Raw genomic sequence first — 27,627 nt, 5'->3', positions numbered from 1 at the left:
CCAACGTCCCGTGGGCTAATGCACTCACCTCACCAAGACTGGGATCTTGGGCATCTTCTTAGAGACTTTAAAGAAGCTCGTGTCGCCTTTGTTGTCGGTGAAGTACACACCGGCCACGCTGGTCACGAGGTTCCCTGGGAACGTGAACAGAACCCTTTCATCATCGCCCTGGTTGGCCCAATCCCAGGCTTGGCCTCCAATAAGCAAGCCTCCTCCACGTTTCATGAACTTGACTAACTTCTCAGTCATGGTTTCATTGTAGGCATCAATGCAGTAAACGCCCAGGGAGTCTTTCACTTCGGGCTCAACCTTTGCCTCCACTCCAGAGCCCTCCAGGATTTTGGCCAGAGGTGCCAGGGAGGGGTGCACACCCACGGGAGCCCCGGGGGAAGAGCAAAGCCAACCCACTGCGTTGAGGAGAAAGGGAGTGAGCTGGGCCTCCACCAAGTAGTCCTCGTGGGACACCACCACCAGGCGGCCTCGGCCATAGGAGGAGGCCGCGATGAGGACCTGGCCCATGTCATTCACCATCACCGGGAAGGAGGCTTCTCCGATAAGAAGCAGTTCACACGGGACGGCGTCTTCGGGGACATCCCAGCTTGTCACTCCATTCATAAGGGCCTCGAAGGCAGCAGACGGAGTCGCCATGGCTGGACCGGCTTCTGCAGAGAGGAAAGCAAAGACTCAGCCTGGTGAAGAATCGGTAAACAAACAAACGAGCCAAGCAGTTCACTCTTCCCTAGCTGGGGCAGCTCTTCCCACTGAGCAGATGAGACCGACGCTGTGAACAGACTCAAGCACTCAAGCACTCAAGGCTGTCGGTGTCTCCAACCCAGGAGACCCTGTTGTGCCCTGTCCATTAACACTCTTACTGTCAAACTAAGTGAGCTCCACGCATTTCCGTCACAGAAGGAAACAAACAGGAGTTAAGAACAAAGGCAGAACTGTGTCTCCAAAGACATACGTTCAAGTACTAACTCCCAGTACCTGTATGACCTTATTTGGAAATAGAGTCTTTGCAGATTCTTGCCTGAAAAATCCCATGGACCGAGAAGCCTGGTGGGCTACAGTCCAAAGGGTCGCAAAGTGTCAGACATGCCTGAGTGGCTAAGCACACAGTTTAATGACTGGAGCCTTTAAAAGAAGAGGAAATTGGGACACAGGTACCCAGGGAGAGATACACAGGCTATGAGAACATGTAGGCAGGTATCAGGGTCTCTGTGATGTCTCAATGAGCCAAGGAATGCCAAAGACTGCCGGTGAACACCAGAGGTAGGCGAGACACATGAAACAGACTCTCCTTCAGAACTTCCAGAAAGAACCAAACCTGTCAACACTTGGATTTCAAACATCTAAGCCTCTAGAACTGCTACAGAATACATTTCTGTTGTTTTAAGGTACTCAGTTCGTGGCACTTTACTGCAGCAACCACAGGAAAGCAACACAGTGGTGCAGCGCGCTGTCTCCCCACCCCCGCTCCACCCCACTCGGCGCTCACACTGATCATATTAATCTCAGCGTGGGCCCAGAAAACCAAAAGCAGAAAGTAATACATTATGAATTGATAGCAGATTATTACTTGCACCCAGACATAGCCGCAAAAGGTGTATATGTCGATGGATGTGCAGTCACAAAAACCCTCTGCTTCTTCACCTTTAGCTCCCTGCTTAAGGTCACTCTGCACTCTGACCTCCTCTATGTGCCCGTTACTGAAGCACTTCCCTCATGGACAGACTGTTTAACAGTCAGGACAACCAGTCCTCACCATCCTCCCTGACCACTCAGTGGCTCTGGACAATGCTGCTCCCTGGTCCCCGAGGCTCTTACCACCTCTAAACTTATGGCCAGGCTCATGGTCTGCAACCTCTTGAACCGCTTCCTTCCTGGCCTCTCCTTCCCTCTTCTGAAAATGCAGAGATTCCTTAGGTGTTTATCTTTGGCCCTTACCTCTTTTTCCTTGTCTCACTCAAGGTATGATGGCAAAGCAATTATTAATACACGCTTAGGCTCTGGAGTTAGGCTGTCTGGGTTTGAATCTCAGCTCTGCTGTTTATTAACTGAGATCAGGCAACACTTCTCAGACTTGGTTTCCTCATTCATTAAGTAGGAAAAATGGCATCTACCACACAGGATTGTTTTGAAGATGAAAGGAATAGCATTGGTTAAGTGCCCTTCCATTATTTATTTTATTGCCTAAAATTACTTGATCTAAAGTATATTATATATATATATATATATACACACACAGATATATGTGTATATATATCTTTGCTTAAAATTACTAGATTAAGAGTAATTTTATACACACACACACACACACACACACACTGTGTGGGCTATAGTCCATGGGGTTGCAAAACAGTCAGATGTAACTTAGCAACTAAACAACAAACTACTATATATATAAAATGCATATAAATGCATGCGTGTGTGCTTAGTCACCCAGACTCTTTGCGACCCCATGGACTGTAGCTCCCCTGGCTTCTCTGTCCATGAGACTCTCCAGGCAAAAATACTGGAATGGGTTGCCATTCCCTTCTCCAGGGGATCTTCCTGGCCCAGGGATAGAACCCTCGTCTCGTGCATTGCAGGTGGATTCTTTACAGTCTGAGCCACCAGGGAAGCCCATATATATATAAATATATATATATTTATATGTATATGAGTATCAATTACTTATTATACATATATATATGTGTGTATGTGTGTGTGTGTGTATATATATCTTTGCTTAAAATTACTTGATTAAGAGTAACTATTTAAGTATGTGTATTGAAACTCCAGTACTTTGGCCACCTCATGCGAAGAGTTGACTCATTGGAAAAGACTCTGATGCTGGGAGGGATTGGGGGCAAGAGGAGAAAGGGACAACAGAGGATGAGATGGCTGGATGGCACCACTGACTCGATGGACGTGAGTCTGAGTGAACTCCGGGAGTTGGTGATGGACAGGGAGGCCTGGCGTGCTGCGATTCATGGGGTCTCAAAGAGTCGGACACGACTGAGTGACTGATCTGATCTGATCTGATCTGATAATAGGAAACTCTTATAAAGTGAAAAAAATCTAATGTTAGATTTTTACCAACACTGGATTAAGTATTTATTGACTTTGATTTTTATAGAGTTCATATTTTAGAGCCAATACTAACACTACTGATTATCTTTAGTTAAATATTTTGATGGGTTCTTGAAAAAATCCTTGGCATAGCCCTTGTCTGTGCCTTCCCCAAGCCACGGATGCAAAAGCCCTGGTCCTGACATAACTAATAAATGCAAGAGCCCTACTGAAAGTACATTCTGCCATTTGTAACTGTCTCAAAACTACAAAGTCTTAACTTTTCCCCCTCCAAATTAGCTCCTCTTGGGTAAATTCCATAAGCTCGAGGTCCCTAGTTGTTAAAGAGTAATCTGCACCCCACAGAGAAGATACAATCAGCAGAGAGTTGGTTAATGAGGGCTTGTCCTGCCCCTGCTCCTCCTGGGGTCCACAAACAGCCGGGACAGCAAGCACAAGGAGTCACAGTTGTGTCTCCTCTCCCTCCTGCTCCACATCCAGCTGGCCATAGCGTTGTCCATCATGGTTTCCAACACACGCTTCCGCTAACCTAGTTTAGGTCCTCAGTAATTCATGCCTGGACAAAAGCATCTGGCTTCTACGTCATCAGTATCTGTTCTCACCTTTATTCTTCTACAGTCACAGATTGTATTATTTCCCAGAAAAGAAGACCCAGAGCTTCATCTTTGCCCACAGGGGAAAATCTGAGCTTCCTCCTGGGGTTTAAGGCCTCCAGGTCTGGTTGCTCCTCACTTTCCAGCGTGTCTCCAGCAGCTTCCAGGATACTTGGCCTTCCTGGGCCTGCTCTGCTTTAACTTGAGATTCTCTTTCCATTCTCTTTCTTCTGGTTCCCACTCCCACATCTTTCAAGCCACCAAAATCCTCTCCTTCTAAGAGAAGCTGGTCACAGAAAGTGAAGTCGGAAGTGAAGTCGCTCAGTCGTGTCTGGCTCTTTGCGACCCCATGGACTGTAGCCTACCAGGCTCCTCTGTCCATGGGACTTTCCAGGCAATAGTACTGGAGTGGATTGCCATTTCCTTCTCCAGGGGATCTTCCCGACCCAGGGATGGAACCCGGGTCTCCCGCATTGTAGACAAACGCTTTGCCGTCCACAAGAGGAAACTTAAATAGCCAATTAATCAATGGAAATATGATCAATCTCACAGGAAATTGAAATAACATATATGTTTTTCCATAAGCTTATATGAAAAGAAGTGGGGAAGGGGGCAAAGAAGAAAGAGGAAGAGGAGGAGGAGAAGATGAAGATAATTGACATCCCAATGTCCCAGAGGCTTTGGAAACACTAGCATGGTCTGTGAAAGGCCTGAGAATCTGAAAGCAATATGACAGGGGCAACTCAGTTTCAAAGGTGTGCCCATCCTCAGACCAGCAAAGCTAATAACCTTTCTTACAAAAATCAGAGCAGCAGTATGAAAGACACACATACAATGTTGCTCACCACTACACAAAACTACAAATATAGATAGATACACGACAAACCGAGACGTGGAGATGGACAGATGACAAGGAAGGCTCCCCAGAACCAGTTTTTGACTCCCGAGGGTGCAGGATCGCTGATCCAACTTCCCCATACCCCCAGACAGGCCATGGTGTCCACCATGAGACCCTGGGGTGCAGCCCCTACCCACCACCCATACACACTCTGCAACAGCTGCCATACTGTCGGTAGTGTTGATACTCTGAAGTCGCCTAGAGCAGGGGACTCGTAATTTTCTCTCTCTAGCTGTACTCTAAGCTGGTTCATGGGAGAAGAAATATCTGTGGAGAAGTGACCAAAGGCATGGACAGGTGGCCTGGAGGTTTGAAAAGTAGGGAACAAGGGAGAAGAGGGGTGATTTCCTGCTGAGTTGGTTCCTGGGCTAGAGGGGTGGTGGCCTGAGGGGAGTGGGGTTTGGGAAGAAACACCGGTGTACGCCCTCTACATCAGTTTTCCCCTTTCCTGCACTGTGAGTGAGGCTACTGTGTCAGCCCTGATCTGATAGCAATGCTGTGAATGTGGCAAGACAAGTTTTGAGAGGGAGAAATGTTCGAGTAAAGTATGATAATCAGTATTACAAAGCTATTACAAAGAGTAGAGTTAAATCCAGTTTTGATACCTAGAAGAATGTCCCAGATACATCTGAAGTAAAAATATCAAATCACTGCAATATGTAGGACACAAACCCACTTTTATATGGATAGAGAAACTAATAATAGTAATTTTAGGAGTAGTAACGATATAGTGCTTACCAGGCTCCAAGCATCATTATAAATGCTTTATATACATTATTTAATTCTGACAATAAACCACTGAGGTATGTGCTATCACTATTCCAATTTTAAAAATAGCCGAAACCAAACAACAACAACAACAAAAAAACCCAGAAAACTTGATGGCCAGAGGATTTGCTACTTGGTTAAGTCACATAAGTGGTAAGAGATCGATTAACCATTCAAACCCAGGAAGTCTAGTATTGCAGTCCATGTTCTTAAGTACCAGAAACACATAAGTCTGTTACTCGGAATTTTACTGTTGTTGCACAGTTGCTCAGTCATGTCTGACTCTTTGAGACCCCACAGACTGCAGCCCACCAGGCCTCCCTGTCCTTCACTGTATTCTAAGTTGCTCAAACTCATGTCCATCAAGTCGGTGATGCCATCCAACCATCTCACCCTCTGTTGTCCCCTTCTTCTCCTGCCCTCAATCTCTCCCAGCATTGGTGTCTTTTCCAATGACTTGGATCTTTACATCAGCTGGCCAAAGTATTGGAGCTTAAGCCTCAGCATCAGTCCTTCCAGTGAATATTCAGGATTGATTTTCTTTGGGATTGACTGGTTTGATCTCTTTGCTGACCAAGGGACTGTCAAGAGTCTTCTCCAGCACCGTAGTTCGAAAGCATCAATTCTTCGGTGCTCAGCCTACTTTATGGTCCAACTCTCACAGCCATACATGACAACTGGAAAAACCATAGCTTTGACTATCAGTTCAGTTCAGTCGCTCAGTCGTGTCTGACTCTTTGCGACCCATGAATCGCAGCACACCAGGCCTCACTGTCCATCACCAACTCCCGGAGTTCACTCAGACTCATGTCCATCGAGTCGGTCATGCCATCCAGCCACCTCATCCTCTGTCGTCCCCTTCTCCTCCTGGCCCCAATCCCTCCCAGCATCAGAGTCTTTTCCAATGAGTCAACTCTTCGCATGAGGTGGCCAAAGTATTGGAGTTTCAGCTTTAGCATCAGTCCTTCCAATGAACACCCAGGACTGATCTACTTTAGAATGGACTGGTTGGATCTCCTTGCAGTCCAAGGGACTCTCAAGAGTCTTCTCCAACACCACAGTGCAAAAACATCAATTCTTCAGTGCTCAGCTTTCTTCACTGTCCAACTCTCACATCCATACATGACCACTGGAAAAACCATAGCTTTGACTAGACGTACATTTGTTGGCAAAGTAATGTCTCTGCTTTTGAATATGCTATCTAGGTTGGTCATAACTTTCCTTCCAAGGAGTAAGCGTCTTTTAATTTCATGGCTGCAATCACCATCTGCAGTGATTTTGGAGCCCGCCAAAACAAAGTCTGACACTGTTTCCACTGTTTCCCCATCTATTTCCCATGAAGTGATGGGACCAGATGCCATGATCTTCATTTTCTGAATCTTGAGCTTTAAGCCAACTTTTTCACTCTCCTCTTTCACTTTCATCAAGAAGCTCTTTAGTTCCTCTTCATTTTCTGCCATAAGGGTGGTGTCATCTGCATATCTGAGGTTATTGGTATTTCTCCCGGCAATCTTGATTCCAGCTTGTGCTTCTTTCCACCCCACATTTCTCATGATGTACTCTGCATATAAGTTAAACAAGCAGGGTGACAATATACAGCCTTGACGTCCTCCTTTTCCTGTTTGGAACCAGTCTGTTGTACCATGTCCAGTTCTAACTGTTGCTTCCTGACCTGCGTATAGGTTTTTCAAGAGGCAGGTTAGGTGGTCTGGTATTCCCATCTCTTTCAGAATTTTCCAGTTTGTTTGAGCTACACAGTCAAAGGCTTTGGCATAGTCAATAAAGCAGAAATAGATGTTTTTCTGGAAATCTCTTGCTTTTTCGATGATCCAGTGGATGCTGGCAATTTGATCTCTGGTTCCTCTGCCTTTTCTAAAACCAGCTTGAACATCTGGAAGTTCACGGTTCACGTATTGCTGAAGCCTGGCTTGGAGAATTTTGAGCATTACTTTACTACCATGTGAGATGAGTGCAATTTTGCGGTAGTTTGAGCATTCTTTGGCATTGCCTTTCCTTGGGATTGGAATGAAAACTGACCTTTTCCAGTCCTGTGGCCACTGCTGAGTTTTCCAAATTTGTTGGCCTATTGAGTGCAGCACTTTCACAGCATCATCTTTCAGGGTTTGAAATAGCTCAACTGGAATTCCATCACCTCCACTAGCTTTGTTCGTAGTGATGCTTTCTAAGGCCCACTTGACTTCACATTCCAGGATGTCTGGCTCTAGGTCAGTGATCACACCATCGTGATTATCTTGGTCATGAAGATCTTTTCTGTACAGTTCTTCTGTGTATTCTTGCCACCTCTGCTTACTATCTTCTGCTTCTGTTAGGTCCATACCATTTCTGTCCTTTATCTAGCTCATCTTTGCATGAAATATTCCCTTGGTAGCTCTAATTTTCTTGAAGAGATCTCTAGTCTTTTCCATTCTGTTGTTTTCCTCTAATTCTTTGCACTGATCACTGAGGAACGCTTTTTTTATCTCTCCTTGCTATTCTTTGGAATTCTGCATTCAGATGCTTATATCTTTCCTTTTCTCCTGTGCTTTTCACTTCTCTTCTTTTCACAGCTATTTGTAAGGCCTCCCCAGACAGCCATTTTGCTTTTTTGCATTTCTTTTTCTCGGGGATGGTCTTGATCCCTGTCTCCTGTACAATGTCACGAACCTTATTCCATAGTTCATCAGGCACCCTGTCTATCAGATCTAGTCCTTTAAATCTATTTCTCACTTCCACTGTATAATCATAAGGGATTTGATTTAGGTCATACCTGAATGGTCTAGTGGTTTTCTCTATTTTCATCAATTTAAGTCTGAATTTGACAATAAGGAGTTCATGATCTGAGCCACAGTCAGCTCCCGGTCTTGTTTTTCCTGACTGTATAGAACTTCTCCATCTTTGGCTGCAAAGAATATAATCAATCTGATTTCAGTGTTGACCATCTGGTGATGTCCATGTGTAGAAACTTCTCTTGTGTTGTTGGAAGAGGGTATTTGCTATGACCAGTGTGTTCTCTTGGCAAAACTCTATTAGTCTTTGCCCTGCTTCATTCCGTACTCCAAGGCCAAATTTGCCTGTTACTCCAGGTGTTTTTTGACTTCCTACTTTTGCATTCCAGTCCCCTAAAATGAAAAGGACATCTTTTTTGGGTGTTAGTTCTAAAAGGTCTTGTAGGTCTTCATAGAACCGTTCAACTTCAGCTTCTTCAACGTTACTGGTTGGGACATAGGTTTGGATTACTGTGATATTGAATGGTTTGCCTTGGAAACGAACAGAGATTATTTTGTTGTTTTTGAAATTGCGTTCAAGTACTGCATTTCAGACTCTTTTGTTGACCATGATGGCTACTCCATTTCTTCTAAGGGATTCCTGCCCTCAGTAGTAGATATAATGGTCATCTGAGTTAAACTCACCCATTCCAGTCCATTTTAGTTCGCTGATTCCTAGAATGTCGACGTTCACTCTTGCCATCTCCTGTTTGACCACTTCCAATTTGCCTTGATTCATGGACCTGACATTCCAGGTTCCTATGCAATATCGCTCTTTATAGCATTGGACCTTGCTTCTATCACCAGTCACATCCACAACTGGGTATTGTTTTTGCTTTGGCTCCATCCCTTCATCTTTCTGGAGTTACATCTCCACTGATCTCCAGTAGCATATTGGGCACCTACCGACCTGGGGAGTTCCTCTTTCAGTATCCTATCATTTTGCCTTTTCATACTGTTCATGGGGTTCTCAAGGCAAGAATACTGAAGTGGTTTGCCATTCTCTTCTCTAGTGGACCACATTCTGTCAGAGCTCTCCACCATGGCCCATCTGTCTTGGGTGGCCCCACATGCATGGCTTAGTTTCACTGAGTTAGACAAGGCTGTGTTCTGTGTGATCAGATTGGCTAGTTTTCTGTGATTATGGTTTCAGTGTGTCTGCCCTCTGATGCCCTCTCGCAACACCTACAGACTTACTTGGGTTTCTCATCCTGAAAATCTATGGAGGCCACATTTCAACAAGCTAACACTGACTGCATAGGAAAGGAAGAGGTGAACAGTATTCGTTCTCCTTATATAAGTCTGTTGTTGTTCAGTCACTAAGTCATGCCTGACTCTTTGCGACCCCATGGACTGTAGCACACCAGGCTCGTCTGTCCTCCACTATTTCCTGGAGGTTTTTTTAAAAAATTAATTTATCTATTTTAATTGGAGGATAATTACTTTATAATACTGTGGTGGGTTTTGCTATACATCAAAATGAATCACCCATGGGTGCACATGTGTCTCCCCATCCTGAACCCCACTCCCTGCCCCATCCCTCTGGGTTGTCCTAGAGCACTGGCTTTGTATCTCCTGGAATTTGGTCAGACTCTTGTCCATTGAATCAGTGATGCCATCCAACCATTTCATCCTCTGCTGCCCCCTTCTTTTGCCTTCAGTCTTTCCCAGCTTCAGGGTCTTTTCCAGTGAGTCAGTTCTTTGCATCAGGTGGCCAAAGTATTGGAGCTTCAGCATCAGTCCTTCCAATGAATATTGATTTCCTTTAGAACTGAGTGGTTTAATCTCCCTGTTGTCCAAGGGATTCTCAAGAGTCTTCTCCAGCACCTCAATTTGAAAGCATCAATTCTTTACCACTCAGCCCTTTTTATGGTCCAACTCTCACATCCATACATGATTACTGGCAAAACAATAGCTTTGACTATATGGATCTTTGTCAACAAAGTGATGTCTCTGCTTTTTTAATATGCTTTCTAGGTTTGTCATAGCTTTTCTTCTGAGGAGTAAGCATCTACTTCCTTTGAATTGTTGTATGTATTACTATAATAATTAAAAATAGCATGTACATACACACTAAGTCACTTCAGTTGTGTCCAACTCTTTGCAACCCTATGGACCACAGCCCACCAGGCTCCTCTGTCCATGGGATTCTCAGGCAAGAATACTGGAGTGGGTTTCCATGTCCTCCTCCAGGGGATCTTCAAACCCAGGGATCAAACCCAAGTCTCATTATGTTTCCTGCATTGGCAGGCGGGTTCTTTACCACGAGTGCCACCTGAAAAGCCCCAGAATAGCACAGATAATACAAATTCAGTCAAGTAAACCCATTAAACAATTGAATATATAAATGATTAGATTCATCAACTGATTCTATTTCACTCATCCTAAAACATCTTTCTTCATCTCCCGATAAGTTATGCATTTGTCCACCAATAAATCTGATTTCCTCCTCTGTGGAGGTTCCTTGAACTTTGCAGCTAATTCTATCCCCGCTTTAACCAGCTAACAGTGACCCCAACGCTTGATTTTTAAACCAAACGCTTCCTTCTTGTGTTTGAATTCCTGTCTGCCCTCCTAGCTTTATGAGCACAGATGGACACAGCCTGGGGGAATCCTTATTTCTCCCGTTAAGTTCATCTTTGGTTCTCCTTATGGATCCTGCTTTCCCTGCTTTCTCCAGGCCCACTAGCTAATGAAACCCAAGGTACTTCTAAAGCAGAAGGTATCTCGGGCACAATTTGTAACTTAGGGGATAGAGCTTTATAAGTCCCTTGCCTCTACTACAAAGAGGCCCCATGGTACATGCACAGGGTTTCCTTTTAAGAGCTGTATCTGTAAGAGAGAGAAGGTAGAGGGCTAGCTTTGGATACTGTATCACACCTACATTATAGCTTGATTTTAAGTCCCCAAAGTAGAATAAGTATCTGAGGTCAGGGGACATGTTTTATATAGTTGGATTCCACCCCCAGGAATGAACAGGTACTCCATAGATGAATGACTGAATGATGGATGTGAGTATGAAGGGCAAACTTGGGATCACTTCTACAGCATATAGCTACTCTGGCCTTGAAAAATGATTCATATCACAGACACCAACTCTACAGGTCCTGGTCCATTTTTACCAGCAACCTCTTGTTTCTTTTTCTTTACATGTCTAATATCTTTTCCAGTGTCCACCATCTTCTGCTAATAGTAGCCATAATCAGGGTGGGTTCAACACCTTTCACATTCTCTTTTAGATATTACCAGTTCAATCTATTGATTTGATTTTCACTTAAAATGGTTTAATCCAAACATTTAAAAGAATATGTAATGCACATAGAGGGCTTCCCAGATGGTATTAGTAGTAAAGAATCTGCCTGCCAGTGTAGGAGATGCAGGAGACGTGGGTTTGATCCTCGGGTCAAGAAGATCCCCTGGAGAAGGGAATGGCAATCCACTCCAGTATTCTTGCCTGAAAGCCCCATGGACAGAGAAGCCTGGCGAGCTATCGTTAGAAGGGTCACAAAGAGTCTGACACCACTGAACACACACACACTAATGCACATGTTAGAATACGATGTTAAAATAATCATAGAACAATACACAAAATTAAACTTCCATATACCAATCACCTAGCCTAAAAGACAGACCGTTATTAATATCTTTCAAGGCACTCTTGTGGCCTTCCAGAATCAATTCCTTCCCCATCTCCATAAATGTAGGCATTCAAGACTTTGCTTTTTCTATTCTTCCAGTTCAACCTTAATGCAATCTTTTCTTAATCCCCAAGTTCCCTCCGGGGGCTCTCGTCTTTCTCTCACTCATATTTGCCCACTTTTCTCACTCGGTAATTCCCAGGAAAATCGAGTAATGGAAGAGTATGGGCCCAGGAATGAGACCTGAGTTTTTTGTTTTTAAATCTACCTGCCGCTTCTTACTATTGATCAGCCTGCTTTCCAAGGTGTCTATCACATGGACAGTGTGGGAGAGGTCAGTCAGCTCTGCGGCGGCTGTCAGCACTAAAGTTCTGGTGTGGGATCCCTCTCCCACTTTCCCCTTCCAGGCTCTAGGTCGGCCAGATTTTCTTCCCTAGGCCCGGAGCCAGTCAGCAAAGAGCATGTCGGTGACGTCAGAGGAGTGGAGAGGGGGTTGAGACGGGGGAAGCAGGGGGCGGAGGGGTGAGGGGAGGGGAGACCACGGAAAGCTCGCGTGCATTGGCATGGAATTCTCAGGCCTGAGGGCAGGGAGCTTAGGGTGGGCTGGAGGGACACAGATCATCCGCCCCTGTTAGACACACACACACACACACACACACACACACACACCCCAACCAGTCTCGGGGGAGGGAGGGGAAGGGGCAATGAGAGTGGGCGAGGGATCTCAGACCCAGAGACGGTGTTTGCAAAGATCAAAGGGCAGGAGGACAGAAGTGATGTTCCATCCCCAGCTCCCGGTGTGTTCCCGAGCAAGCCCTGCCACCACCCAGGGGCTACGGCAGGCTCAGCCGATAAAGCTGCGGATGAGAGGCTGTTTGTTTCTCTTAGGCCAGGCCTGCGCGTAACTCGACCACACAAAGCAATTAAACAAACATCAGATGTCAGAACCCGGAGAGAAGCAATGCGGCAGGAGGGACGCAGAGCCCGAGAGCCGAAAACAATCACAGGAAGGGGGACGCAACAGCGAGGGGGTCCGCCCCTCTTTTTAGGTACCCGCAACCTTGTCCCCCGCCGGGCCCGCGCCTCTCGGCCTCCGGCGCCTGCCTCCCCCTACCGATCTCAGCGCACGGCCACCCGCCCCTGGTCCGGCCTGCGAGGTGTTAGGAGAGGGCCACTCACCAGGTCGCCCCTGCAGCTTCCACGGAGGCAGCTGGAGCAAGCAAGGATGCGTGCACAGAGGGGCCCTTGGTTCTGCGGGGAAGGCACGTCCTCGCAAACAGCTCTGGGCGAGCGAGCTGGGCGGAGCCCGAGGGGGAGAAGGGGAGGGGCTCCCGACCAGTCTCCTCCCCGCCGCCCACCCCCCCCAACCCGCTTCCTCCTGGGCGGGGCCGCGAGCCCTAGGGGCGACGCTTGGCAGGGGACAGCACTTCTTTGTGTCGCCGGCCCAGTGGGCTTGGCATTGCGGTGGCTCCCATCCGGACAGTGGGGGTGGCCGTTTTAATAAAGACATATACTTCTCTGACTATTCATTAGTAGAGGAAAAGGCTGAACAAACCATAGGATACAGCCTACAGAATATTATTCAATGCTTATGAAAAGCTTAGATCTCCAATTCGTAGGAGGAAAGTACTGGACGCATTGCCTAGGGAAAAATAAAAGTGGTAGAAATTGTTCAATAGGCTCTCGTTTTTATAATAAAAAGCAGTCTTGCGTATATTTGTATTATGGTGCGTGAAAGGACAGATTCATCTCTCCCTGCTAATATTGTTTAATCTGAGGAATATCGAAGGGCAATTTTTACATACTTCTGCATCATATGCACGGTTATGTGTTACTTTTGTAAATTAAAAATAAGAATATATTATATGTCAAGCTACCAAAATTGGCTGAAATTTATTGTGTACCTTTCAAATCCTCTCTCTTTCTTGAAGTCCTTTCTGATGACCAGCTGACAGTTGCTTGTCCCTTCTCAGAACTGCAAGTTCCTACTTTGTGTGGTGACTTCGCCGAGCTCAGGTGGTACTATACAATGGTTAGGAATTCAGACTGTCACCAGATGATCCGGAATCCATCTTAGTGCTATAGTTTACGGGCTGGGTGACTTTGCACAAGTTACTTAATTCTCTGTGCCTCAGTGTCATGACCTATAAAATGGGGATGATAAAATTGGTACCTATGTTACAGTCCAAGGCTTAAATCTGTGAGTGAATACCAGAAAGTTCTTAGATCAATGTCTGGCAAACAGTAAGACTATGAATGCTTGTTAAATAAAATAAATACTCTGGTCATCCTAACATTTGATAGCATACAATGTTTCAGGAAAATGCATACCTTTTAACCTTGAGTAAGATTTTGGTCCAAATCCAAGTCATTTTTTCTCTCCCCATCTCCCTTCAACCCCCTTTTCCTAAATTGAATTGTATGAACAATATTCAATAGGATCATGTATGTTAGGTGAGCTCACTGGCAGGATTTACATAGAGGTAACACCAGAAATCAAGGGATCACAAATTCAGGATCCTGCTCAGTGGAGGGGTGATGGCAAGGAAGTCTTTTACCTTCTCCAGGGGCCAGGGTTCTCAGCTAAACAGGGAGGGTGGCTGACTTGTTTGCTAAGACCGTTTTGGGTCTGAAATACCAAGATTAGTAGCACCAATATAAAACCCCCAAACACCGAGTTTCATAAAAAATGTAAAATTCAAAACAAGAATGCATATATTACTTACATACAAATAAATAATAGAAGGACAAAACTATACATGGGAGGGATACAACCTAACTTACCTCTGAGGATGGCGGTGTGAGAGTTGGTGGGGAAAAGGCTTTAAACCTCATATTGTTTCTTAAAAAGAGATACACAGAGGGAACGAGGGATTGACGTTGAGAGGGAAAGAGGGAGCTGAAGGAAAGGTGATCTGATAAATCTGCTGTGCTGTTTTCTGTGCTTATCTGTTGTTTTGAGAGTCTATTATGAAAAATGTTTGGAAAGGGCAAGGATGCATTAGACTCTCGATGGCTACCTTCCTGGACGAGAAATACAGCACTAAAGAAATAAGGGCCAGAATAGTAGGAGGAAAAAAACAAAAGCCAGAAACAGACATGCGGAAACCTCAGGGAATCCTCTTTGAAAGATGTCTGGCTTATTAGGCCCAAGTGGTCTCAGGCCGAACACCCGATCGCTTTCTTAGCCCCGCTGGACTCACTGTCCCACGCCCCCGGCCGCTTCCCTTTCCCAGCCCAGCCCAGCCGCAGGGACCTCCGTCTGTGCTCCGTGGCCAGAAACTTTATCTGTACAAGACTCACCCGTTGTCCAGCAATATCCACACCCGCTACTTCAGAGGGGGAGGGGGCGCCTCTGCAGAGGTGTGACACGAAGAGGGGGCACACAGTCCAGGATTTGATAACTGGGGGAGACGGCGGTGGAACCTGCGGGTGAAGGTGGGCCGCAGTGGGAATGGGGGAGGGAGAAGGAGGCCGTCCCGGTAGCTGATTGGTGGACGCAACGGTTGGGGCGGAGCCTGGCCGACATCCCCCCGCCCCTCAAACCGCAGAGGCCCCGCTTTGTGTGTTTCTGCGCGAAGATGCCGCCGCTGATCCAGGATGGAGACCCTTGCCCCAGTCCTGGCAGGGAGGCAGGGCAATTTGTCAAAAAAGAAATCCATGAGACTGTTTACCAGCCAGCGAGTTGGTTAATAAATAATGATAGATCTTTATATAAAATAATAAAGCTGTTTCAGTGAAACATTAATGATCCTACTTTAGTATGTTTCTGTTTTTCTAACAGGAAAAATAAGGATATATTTGGCTACCTTAGAAAGTGGGAAGGGTTGACCGGTAGTTTTTTTTCCTCTGCTGCTGCTGCTAAGTCTCTTCAGTCGTGTCCGACTCTGTGCGACCCCAGAGACGGCAGCCCACCAGGCTCCCCCGTCCGTGGGATTCTTCAGGCAAGAACACCGGAGTGGGTTGCCATTTCCTTCTCCAATGAATGAAAGTGAAAAGTGAAAGTGAAGTCGCTCAGTCGTGTCCAACCCTCAGCGACCCCATGGACTGCAGCCCACCAGGCTCCTCCATCCATGGGATTTTCCAGGCAAGAGTACTGGAGTGGGGTGCCATTTTTTCCTCTAGAAATTTTATATTTTTTAAACGTTAAAAAAATACTTTGAAGTAAAAAAAATAAGACTGTTTAGTAAAACCACTCAACGTATATATCCAGCAGAAATGCATAAATATGCCACCAAAAGACATGTACTAGAATGTTCAAAGTAGCACCATACCATCCTGGAAGCTACCCAAAACCTACCCTTCCCTGCTTTCTCACGCCTACCGCCAGCCTGTCACTATCTTCTATTATAAGAGTCTTAAATATGTTTTCAGACCAACAAATATTGAGAATTTATCATCAAAAGGTCTGCTTTAAAAGAAATCCTAAAGGATATATCTCAAGAAGTGATAAAATAATCTTAGCTAAATAATCTGAGATGTTAAGACAAAATGATGAGAGACTTTCTGTTCTATCATTGAGAAAATTCCTTGTTTTGGAACAACCCTTCCATTAAAAACAGCAATAAAAGTTGGGTAAAATATAGGAAACAAGGGAAGACTTTGAAGAGCAAACAATATAAACAGAACTTGAGACGCTACAATCCTGAAGCAAGGAAAACACAGGATATGAACTGTATACTTGCTATGGCTTTTTTTTTTTAGAGCATTTTCCAGTTCACAATGCAGGATAATTGAGGCCAAGCAGGAAGTGTCAGTCTTACTGGTTCAAGATTACCAAATGAACTGGAACTCAAAAGGTAAAATTTCAGACAAGAAGAAATCTCAGAGATGTAAATCTAAAAATCTATGTACAAATTTCCCTAAGTCACTGACTGATTTCTAAGCTATGCATGCACAGGGAGAGACCCAAAAAACTTGCAGAAAATAGTGGCTAAAATGCCAATCAACTGAGCAGTCATTTCAGTAGTTCTAGTCTTATGGAAATCTGGAGATCAAGCCCCATCAAAGTGATTCTTACCAACACTCTGCTTTCAGTTAAGAGGTGAGAAAAAGCAAGGCATATGATTAAGAATAATGCATAAGACGTAAGGTCTATGCTCTTGGGTAGAAGAAAAATCTGAAATGGATCAGTTCTAAGAAAGCATAAACTAACCTTTGATACTATCAAAGTAATCTTCTGTTACTTTATCTGTCTCCCACCTCAAAAAAATAAAATAAAATCCTCTTTGGAAAAAAATAACATCAACTAGAACTTCCTGATTTTTCATTCGTGATGTCTGTGTCTAATCAAAAATTTAGAAGGAGGCTAAAAATAAGGATGAATTGTAAAGAACTCAAGAGAAACAACAAAACATAGAAACAGACTTACAAGTGGTTTAGGCATTTGAGTTCTTAGACAGGAACTGAATTTAAAATAACTGTGATTAATGGAATGTGTTCAAAAATAAGAGAAACAGGCTGGAGAATTCCAGTATAGAATTAAAACTGATAAAATGTTAAAATAGAAATTTTAGAAATAAAAATAATCATTGAAATCAGGAATTCAAATACACATGACCAAAGAATTGGTGAACTGCAACAGGAATCAGTAGAAACTATTCAAAAATAACACACAGAGGAAAGAAAGGATGATGCATAAGGAGATGAAAAGATATAGAAAGAATATAATAAGAATTATGAGACAAAGTAAAAGGTGATGACGTGTAATTAGGCTCCCCGAAGAAAAGGAGATAGAATGAAACAGAAGCAATATACTGATGATTAATGACGGAAAGTTCCCCAAAGGGCTGAAAAACATCAAAACTCAGATTGAGAAAACTCTCCTCATTCCATAAGCAGAATAAATAAAGAGAAAACGACACCTAGGCAGATTATAATCAAATGCTAAAAACCAATCTTAGAGAGGAAATCTGTAAGTTAGTGAGAAATAAAGGATGATTTCCATTTAGAGGAACAATAATGCATATGGCTTTTCAAATGAAATGATAGAAACCCAGAACACAGTGGTATTGCTTTAAAAAACGAAAAAAGGTAATCTGCCAACCTAAAACTCCATGCATAGCAAAGATATCCCTCAAAAAGTGAAGGCAAAATAAAGACAATTTTAGATAAACAAAAGCTGAGAGAATTTGCTAGCAATACAATATAAAAAGCAGTTCTTCAAGATTAAGAAAAATGACCCCAGATGGAAGTACATAACAATAGAAAGGAATCAAGAATCCTGGAAAGAGTAAATACATAGGCAAATGTAAGTCAATATTGACTATTTAAATAAACAAAAGCATTTTATGGGATATAAAAGCATAAAAATATACAATAACAGTAGCACAGCTGCAAGATACACTGGAATTTGTGCGTTGAGCCTTATACATACCCTGATACCAAAGTCAGACAAGACTACAAGAAAGGAATATTACAGGCCAACATCCTTGATGAATATAGATGTAAAAATCCTCGATAAAACATTACCATAGTGAATCCAACAGTACATTAAAAAAATCATACACCATCATCAGTCAGGATTTACTAGAGGTATGCAAGGATTTTTCAATATCTGGAAATCATTTCAACTAACAAAATGAAATATAAAATCATCTCAGCAGATGCAGAAAGAGCATTTGACTTTGTCACCCAGGCGGAGGGTGACAACCCTCCTTGACAAAAATTGTGAACCAACTGGATATAGAAGGAATATACATCGACATAATAAAAGCCATATATAACAAGCCTATAGTTATCATACTCAAGAGTAAAAGATTGAAAGTTTCTCCTCCAGGATCAGGGACAAGATAAGGGGTCCCTCATTTTTTTCCCAATATAGTACTCGAAGTTCTAGCCAGAGAAACAAGGTAAGAAAAACATATGCCATCCAAAATGGAAAGAAGCTAAATTATTTTTATCTATAGATATGTCTGTTTGCAGATGACTAAATTCATTTATTAAGCTTTTCTATATATAAATTTGCAATCAGAGACAATCCAGCATTATTAATTCTTCCAATCCATAAACAGAATATCTTTTTATCTGTGTCTTCAATTACTTTCATCAGCATTTTATAGTTTTCATTGTAGAGATCTTTTACCTTCTTGGTTAAACTGTTGTTGTTGGGTGTGTGCTCAATCATGTCTGACTCTGTGAGACCCCATGGACTGTAGCCCACCAAGCTCCTCTATCCATGGAATTTTCCAAGCAAGAATATTGAACTGGGTTGTCATTTCCTACTCCAAGGGATCTTCCCTACCCAGGGATCGAACTTGTATCTCCTGCATCTCCTGCATTGGCAGGCAGATTCTTTACCACGGGGCCACCTACTTGCCTTTGGTTAAAGTGGTTCCCAAATATTTACTGATTTGATGCTATTATAAATGGGATTCTTTTTAAAATTTCCCTTTCAGGAAATTGCTAAATTGCTGTTAATGCAGAGAAACACAACCGATTTTTCTAAGTTGATTTTGTATCCTGTAACCATATAGTCAACTGACCTTCAACAAATGTGCAAAGCACACACGGTGTAGAAAAGATAGTCTCTTCAATAAACGGTGTTGGAATAATTGGATATTCACATGCAGAAAAACAAAGTTGAATGCTTCCCTCATACCAAATACAAAAAGCAACTCGAAATGCATTACAAACTCAAACATGAGATCCCAAACTGTAAAGTTACTAGAAGAAAACATAGGAAAAAGCTTAACACTGGGCTGCACAATAAATTTTTGGATATGACCCCAAAAGCACAGGAAATAAAAGCAAAAGTAAACAAGTGGGACTATGTCAAACTAAAAAGTGTCTGTACAGGGTGGGAAGCAACAGAGTAGAGGGACAACCAACAGAACAGGAGACAATATTTGCAAACCATATATCCAATAAGGAGTTAATGATATCCAGAATACATACGCAATTCAAACAGTTCAGTGCCAGGAAGATAAGTAGTTCAATGAAAAATAAACGAAGGACCTGAATAGACATTTCTCAAAAGAAGATATACAAATGGCCAACAGATATATGGAAAAGTACTCAAATCCACTAATCATCGTGGAGGTATAACGCTAAACCACAAGATACCACTTCACACCTGTAAGAAGCGTTACTATCAGAAAGACAAGAGATGACAAGGGTTGGTGTGGGTAAGCAGGAAGGGGACAGCTTGTGCACTGCTGGTGTGAGTGTAATTGGTTCAGTAATTGTGGAAAACAGCATAGAGACTTGTCAAAAAATTAAAAATAGAACTACCATCTTATTAACAAGCCTAGTTCTGGGTGTATATTCAAAGGAAAATAAAACCAGTATCTGGAAATAATATCCACACTGCCACATTCATTGCAGCTTTATTCACAGTAGCCAAGATATGGAAACAACTTTATTCATTAATCCATCTGATAAGTGTCTATCACATGGATTAATGGATAGAGAAACTGTGGTATATATACACAATGGAATTAATTTAGCTATTTTAAAAAAGGAAATCTTGCTATCTGTGACAAATGGATGAACCTTGAAGGCATTTTGTTAAATTTTGAAATAATGCAGGCACAGAATGACAAATACTGTACCAACTTCATTTACATGTGGAATATAAAACAGTTGAACTTACAGAAAAGCAGAGAGTAGCATGGTGATTACTAGGAGCTGGGGAGAGGTTGGAAATGAGGAAATATTGATTAAAGATTGCAAAATTTCAGATATTCCGGTTGAGTAAGTTCTGGAGATCAAATGTATAGCACAATGACTATTAATTAACAATATTGTATAACATAGTTGAAATTTGCTAAGACAGTAGATCTTAATTGTTCTCACCAAAAGAAAATGGTAAACTATATTAGCACTGTTGCTGGGAATGTAAATTGGTATAGCCACTACTGAGAGCAGTATGGTGGTTCCTTAAAAAAGCTAAAATAGAGCTAACATATGATCCAGCAATCACACTCCTGGGCATATATCCAGAGAAAACCATGGTTTGACAGGATACAGGCACCCCTGTGTTCATTGCAGTGCTTTTTACAATCAAGGGTTCCATTTTCTCCACACTTTCTCCACCATTTATTGTTTGTGGACTTTTTGATTATGGCCATTCTGAATGGTGTTAGGTGCTATCTCATAGTATCTTTGATTTGCATTTCTCTAATAATTAGTGATGTTGAGCTTCTTTTCATGTGCCTGTTGGTCATCTGTATGTCTTCTTTGGAGAAACATCTATTTAGATATTCTGTCCATTTTTTGAATAGATTGTTTTTTTTATATTAAGCTGAATGAGCTGTTTGTGTTTTGGAAAGTAATCCCTTGTCGGTAGCATGTTTTGCAAATATTTTCTCTCATTCTGTGGGTTTGTTTTTCATTCTATTTATGGTTTCCTATGTTGTGCAAGAACTTTTGATAAACAGATCTACAATGAGAAATTTTAAAATTCACCATAGCAGTGAAAGATTTTAATGTATCTGTTTTTGTAATTGATAATTCAGGCAGATAAAAAATTGGTGAAGGTATGGCACATATGGATTGCATAATTAAAACACTTGTTTTAAAGGAATATATAAGACATTATATAATTAGAGGCCACACATTATTTTCAAGCAAATAAAACTGACAATTTGCTAGGTTATAAAGCTAACTTCAATAGTCCAAAGGAATTGGTATCATAATTCTCTGAATTAATTATAAATTAGCTAGACAACATTTACTAGAAGATGATAAAATATTCTTTCTGAAGAGATTGTAAACTAAAATACACATTTTAAAAAATGCATGGCTCAAACAAGAAGCCATAATGGAAATGATAAATATTTAAAGCATGATAGCAAAATATTCATATCAAATCTTGTGAGATATAGCTAAACAGCAGTGACACAAATTTATAGCCTGAAGAGCTTATGTAAGAACAACAGCTCAAAATTAACGAGCTAAGCATACACCTTAAAAGCTCAGAAAAGACATAACAGAGAAATTAAAAGAAAGCAGGAAGAAGTAATAAAATAGATAATAATTAAGAGAACAGACAGGGTTTTTTTTTGTATGTGTATGTGAACAGATGTATGTGTATGTGAACAAAGTATTCCAAGTTCTGGCAAAATTAATCAAACCAAAAAGAGAAAGGAAATATATAAAATCTGTTGCATTAATTTTGGTTAAATATTTTGGAAAATACAATTCATGAAAACTGACTCCATAAGAAAACCTAAATAGTCCTATAATCCTTCAAGTAATTGGATGAACAAGTTTAATGACCTCTGACAAACTAAATTCCAAACCTTGAGTGTTTTGCTGGTGATTTGAAGCAATATTTGACCAGATAATTCCAATCTTGCACAAATTCTCCCAGAAAACAGCAACAGTGAGAATACTACTCATCTTATTTTATGAAAAGATATTGACAACAGGTAAGGTTAGTACCATAAAGAATATTTACAGGCTAATCTCAATTTCCACATATAGATGCGAATATCTAATGTTTATCATTATATCTACATATAAAAGTTATCACATATTTAGCATAGTTTATTCCAGGAATGTAAAGTTGATTTAATATTAAAAATTGAATACTGAACCTCACCAAAATAACATACTTAGAGAAAAAATTAATATGAGAAAATCAATACCCATAGTAGAAGCATTCAACAAAACATTTTACTCACAATAAAAATGCTTACCAAAAGAAGAACTGAACTTTCTTATCATTGGACAAAGCATTTACAAAATAACCATCCTGAATGCAATATTTAAGGCTGATACAGTGACATCTTTTACTTTATTATCTTAAGGATAAAACAAGATGCCCCTCCCTACTTTTATTTAACATTACACTGGAAGTCTTAGCCAATGTAATAGGACAAGAAAAAGGAACTGAAAGTGTAAGGATTAGAAAAGAAAAAACAAAACTGTTATTATTTTCAGAACATATGACTGCTTTTGTAGCAAATGTGATGCTATAGGTAAATTCAGAATTATTAATGCAGGTTATCATGTTTGATACATAAACAACATATAAAAGGCAATTGGATTTCTATACACCAGAAACAAACAATGGGCTACAAAATATAATCTTTATAAAGCAAAATATTTATAATAGCAGTGAGAATATAATGTACTTAGAAATAAAGTTAACAGAAGTGAGCAAAAGGGAACAATGAAAAATATTAAAAAACATACAAAACACTAAAAAAAAATAGTGATAAGCTAAATAAATGGCATTATATACCAAGTTCATAGATGGAAAACTTCACCTTGAAGAGGCCATTTCTCCCCAAATTGATACATAGAATTAATGCAATATCAATAAAAATTCAAACTCCTTGCTTGTTTCCTGTTTTGAAGAACATGACAAGTTTGTTTAAATATTTATATGGAAGGTCAAAGCTCCAATAATTGATTTTTAAAAAATTCCTTGAACCAGAAGAAGGATGTAGGAAAATATTTCCTACCAGATTTAAAGATTTATTATAAGACTACTGTAGTTAAAAGCAATTTTGTATTGGTAGTTAGACAAATAGATAAAGAACGAGAGTAGGCAGTTTAAAAGAAACTCATGCATATATGAAAAACGTGATTCATATAGATCACTGGTGCTGGGACAGTTGATTGTTCATATGGAGTAAATAGTATAACAAGAAACTTTCAGGTGGATTAGGACATTACCAAATTCAAAACTTTAAAAGTTTTTGGAGAAAAGTAAAGTAAAATTGAAATTAAAATTCAAATTTAATTCACTGGCAGAGATAGAAAGACATACAAAGAAAGAAAAGCTAAGCACCAACTAAAAGCAGATATTTGCAGCATGTACAGTTAACTAGGTATTGATTAACATCCAGATTGTATAAAGAAAGCATTCCAATAAGACAATAAGAAAAACAACCCTATATGAAAATGAATAAAAGGCAGGAAGCAGAATTTCCCAGAGAGAAAGCACAATAGCTCATCATTATATAAAAATATGGTCAGTTTCATTAGTTATCAGAGAAATGCTAATTAAAATAAAAATAGAATGCTATTTCATGCCTATTAAACTGGCTAAAAATGAAATTTGATAATGCCAAATTGTGACAAATATGTGTAAATAGAGGAACTCTCATCTGTTGCTGGAGAGTGCAAGCTGGCCTAACACTTTGGAAACAGTTTATCAATCACCTAATAAAGTTGAATATAAAGAAATCTTATAACCTAGTAGTATAACCTAAGTGTACACTCTAGGGAACAAGAGTGAACCAGAAGGCACGTACAAGATAGTTAGAGGGCATTATTTATTAATATCCCTTGTAGTGTATGTGTGTGTGTATATGTTAGTCTCTCAATTGTGTCCCACTCTTTGCGACCCCATGGACAGTAGCCCACCAGGCTCTTCTGTCCATAGGGTTTCCCAGGTAAGAATACTAGAGTGGGTTGCCATTTCTTTCTCTAGGGATCTTCTCGACCCAGGGATTGAGCCCCAATCTCCTGCATTGAAGGTAGATGCTTTACTCTCTGAGCCACTATGGAAAATGAGACCTAACAATCCCTGCCTCCAGATATTCATGAGGTCTTGTGTAACCTTCTCACTTTGAGTTTGGGCTGGAACTAGTGACTCACTTCCAATAAAAAGAAGATGGCAAAAATGATGGTATGTCACTTTTGAATTTAGATTACAAATAGACTCTGTCTTGTCTTTGTGTCTGGAAGCTTCACACTGGTGGAAGCAAACTGCCATGGTATGACCAGGTCTTATGCAGAGGCCCATGTGGCAAAGGACTGATGTGTCCAACCAAAGCCAGTGAGGCCAAGAGGTCTGCCAACACTCATATTAGGTGAGCTTGAAGGGGATTTCCTTCAGCCAGCTTTGAGATGACTATAGCCCCAGCCAACATCTTGCTTATAGCCAGTGAGACAGTGAGTCATACTCCCAGCATAGCTCCTCCTGAATTCTTGACCCATTGAAACTGTGAGATATAGCATTTCTGTTTGTTTTGCTGTTTTAAGCTGCTAAGTGTTGGTGTAATTTGTTATATAGCAATAGATAGTTATTAATAATACAAATCCCAAATGAGCAATAGCCAATAAATGTAGAATGGATAAAGTATGTTGCTGTTCAATGCCAAGTTGTGTCCAACTCTTTGCAACCCCATGGACTGTAGCATGCCAGGCTTCCCTGTCCTTCGCTATCTCCCAGACTTTGCTCAAATTCATGTCCATTGAGCTGGTGATGCTACTCAAACTATAAGCAGTGAAAATGAAGAAATCATCACCAGGGGTGAACCTCAAAAACCCAAGAATACACATAGTATAATGCCATTAATATGAAAGTAAAAAATAGGGAAAGCCAACACATACATATGATTTTGGAATATATTAGACACTTCCCTTGTGGCTCAGCAGTAAAGATCTGCCTGTCAATGCAGGAGAAGTGGGTTTGATCCTTGAGTTGGGAAGATCCCATGGAGAAGGAAATGGCAACCCACTCCAGTCTTCTTGCCTGGGAAATCCCATGAACAGAAGAGCCTGGTGGGGTACAGGCCATGCAAAAAAGAGTCGGATACAACTTAAGCGACTAAAAAACAATCAAGGAAAGCAAGGACATGATTAATACAAAAGTCAGGATAGATATTATATCTCAGAGAAGAGAGAAGGATGGGCATGACTGAGGATACAGAGGAGCTTCTAAGCTATGTTCTATTTCTTGACCTAGGAGAAGGTCAGGCATTCACTTTGTATGTTTTATATATCTTTTATTTGGAGAAGGAAATGGCAACCCACTCCAGTATTCTTGCCTGGAGAATCCCATGGAAAGAAGAACTTGAAGGGCTATAGTCCATGGGGTCGCAAAGAGCTGGGCATGACTGAAGCGACTTAGCATGTAAGCACATCTTTTATTAATGTTTACAAAAATCAAACCAAAGAAAAAAAGAAAGCAAAGTATTGAAGTGAAGTCATAATTCACAAATAAATATTTTGAGGAATGGAAGGATGGATGGGTGGTTGGTCAGCTAGACAGATTCATTCTGCCCTTTTAAGTCTAGTTGGGACTGGGACTTCTTCCAAGAAGTTTCCAAGATTATCTGATTCGTAAATCTTTTTTTCCTATACAAAAGGCCTCGCCATTGCAGGATGAGCCAACTCAGTGGCCAGCTGGGGGATGTTTACCTGGGAACTGCTGAATTCAGCACTGACTGCCTCAGGCCCAACGCATTGCAGGCGAAGCTGTCCACCCGGTTCCCCGCACCCACTCTCTCGCCCCTCGCCCTTTCCTCCTTTGCCGCAGACACACTCAGCTCCGGATGGCGCCTGGAGCACTTGAGGGAGGAGAGGACTTTCACCTTGGGTTTCTGCAGAAGCCAGCTACCCCCAAAGAATTCAAGAGCAAGTCCCCAGGAGGCGAAATGCATCGCCTCCAAGGTTCCTTTCGGTTCAGATCTCCATGGCTCCTTGCGGGAGCGCAAAAAAAGCACAAGAAAATCAGGGGGTCCCTTATCCCCAGACAAGCAAGGGTGAATAACAATGCACCAAGAAGGGGACTGAGATGGAGCCGTTGGGATTCACCATGGAAGGGGCCGAGAGGTAAACAGCAAGCAACTCCCGGTGGACTCGTCCGCTGCCCTCCCCTCGAAGACTGCAGAAGCCCCGTGGCAGTCCCCACGCCTCCCGGACCCCACACAAACGCACGTCCCGGGCATCCCCCCACGACGCCCGTCTCCCCGCGCGGCCACCCGCGCTGTGGCCTGTGTCACCGCCAGGCCTCTCTTGTCCAGAACCCATCGTGGGCCCACACTCACCCTTAGCCCCGTTATTCCCTGCAGCGCGGGTTGGGGGCAGAGGGCACCGGCTAGGAGGGGGCGGCCGCAGTTCCCAGGGGGCAAGAGCGCCTCAGGCGAAAAGGGACTGGGCGGCTGACCGAGTCCAGGGACGTGGAAAGGACAGGGCGGGACGCAAAGGAGGCTGTCCCGGGAGCTGATTGGCGGCCGCGGCCGTGGGGGCGGAGCCTGGCCCACCGCCCCGAATCGCAGAGGTCCCGCTTTGTGTCAGTTTCTGCAGGAAGATGCAGCCTCACATCCAGGATAGAGACCCCCGCCCCCGCCCTGGGAGTGCAGCAGGGCAATTTGCTGTAAATCCGTCAGACTATGAACTAGTGAGAGGTTGAAAATGATAATGCATTATCATAAAGTATAATGCACAATTATTTCCAAGGGCAAGTTAAGTCTATGAGTCCTAGGCATATTTTTAATTAAAAGAATAAAGTTGCCTTAAAATGGAGGGTATAGTTACATTCTTCCATAAGAAGAAATCAATCTCACTTTGCTTTTATGGAGAGAAGGGATAAGAATGAGGAAGTTGACTATTGATACTTATCTTCATAACCACTGAATAGTTTTAAAATGTCACGAGTTGTCTTATAAAGCAAATAAAAGGGAAGGTATGAAAAATTTTTGCTAACCAACGGATAGGTGACAGATACTGGGCATGAGGCAGAGAAAGAAAGACATGGCTGTTGAAAACCTGGACTCTGAAGTGCCTGCCTCATCTTCTACTTACTAGCCTGGTGTGCATTCCATTCCTATGGCTGCCCTAACAAGTGACCACAAACTCAGTGCCTTGAAACAACACGTTTGTTATCTTGTAGCTCTGTAGGTCAGAAGTCCAGAGAGAGAGCGAGCGTCTCGCGAGGTACATCAAGGTGTAGGCAGGGCTCATTGTTCCTTCCGTAGCCTCTAGCGGACTATGCATTTCCTTGCCTTTTCCAGTTTTGAGAGGCTGCCCAAATTCTTTGGCTTGGGGCCCTTGCTCCATCAGGCAACAATCTTATCCCTTGGACCTCTGTTTCTGTCGTCACATCCTGTTCTCTGCTTCTCCTCTTCTATTTATTTCTGAGCAAGTTTGACCTGTTAGTTCCTTTGTGCCCTGGATCCAAAAGGTCTCCCTCAATTCTAAATTCT

At 42.2% G+C, this 27,627-nt stretch overlaps 1 protein-coding gene across 6 annotated transcripts in view; it reads right to left on the bottom strand.

Annotated features, from left to right (window-relative positions):
• Positions 1–26,610, bottom strand: part of LOC113891063 (TRPM8 channel-associated factor 1) — a 51,322-nt gene extending 24,712 nt beyond the window's left edge. For 2 of the 6 annotated variants that reach the window (XM_027538750.1, XM_027538747.1), the window contains exons 1-2: positions 26,470–26,610; positions 29–662 (exon numbers count right to left, since the gene is read on the bottom strand). In XM_027538750.1, the coding sequence (XP_027394551.1) occupies positions 29–648 (620 nt within the window). In that variant the 5' untranslated portion in view covers positions 649–662; positions 26,470–26,610. Of the gene's footprint in view, positions 1–28; positions 663–12,916; positions 13,041–13,641; positions 13,882–15,040; positions 15,164–26,469 lie in introns of those variants that run through there. The other 4 variants (XM_027538746.1, XM_027538745.1, XM_027538749.1 and 1 more) reach the window with 3 other exon arrangements.
• Positions 26,611–27,627: the final 1,017 nt, after the last annotated feature.

This window comes from Bos indicus x Bos taurus, chromosome 4 (genome assembly GCF_003369695.1).
Source record: "Bos indicus x Bos taurus breed Angus x Brahman F1 hybrid chromosome 4, Bos_hybrid_MaternalHap_v2.0, whole genome shotgun sequence".
Taxonomy (NCBI): Eukaryota; Metazoa; Chordata; class Mammalia; order Artiodactyla; family Bovidae; genus Bos; species Bos indicus x Bos taurus.
Note: the sequence above shows the minus strand (reverse complement) of the source record. Positions and strands in the feature narration are given on the sequence as shown.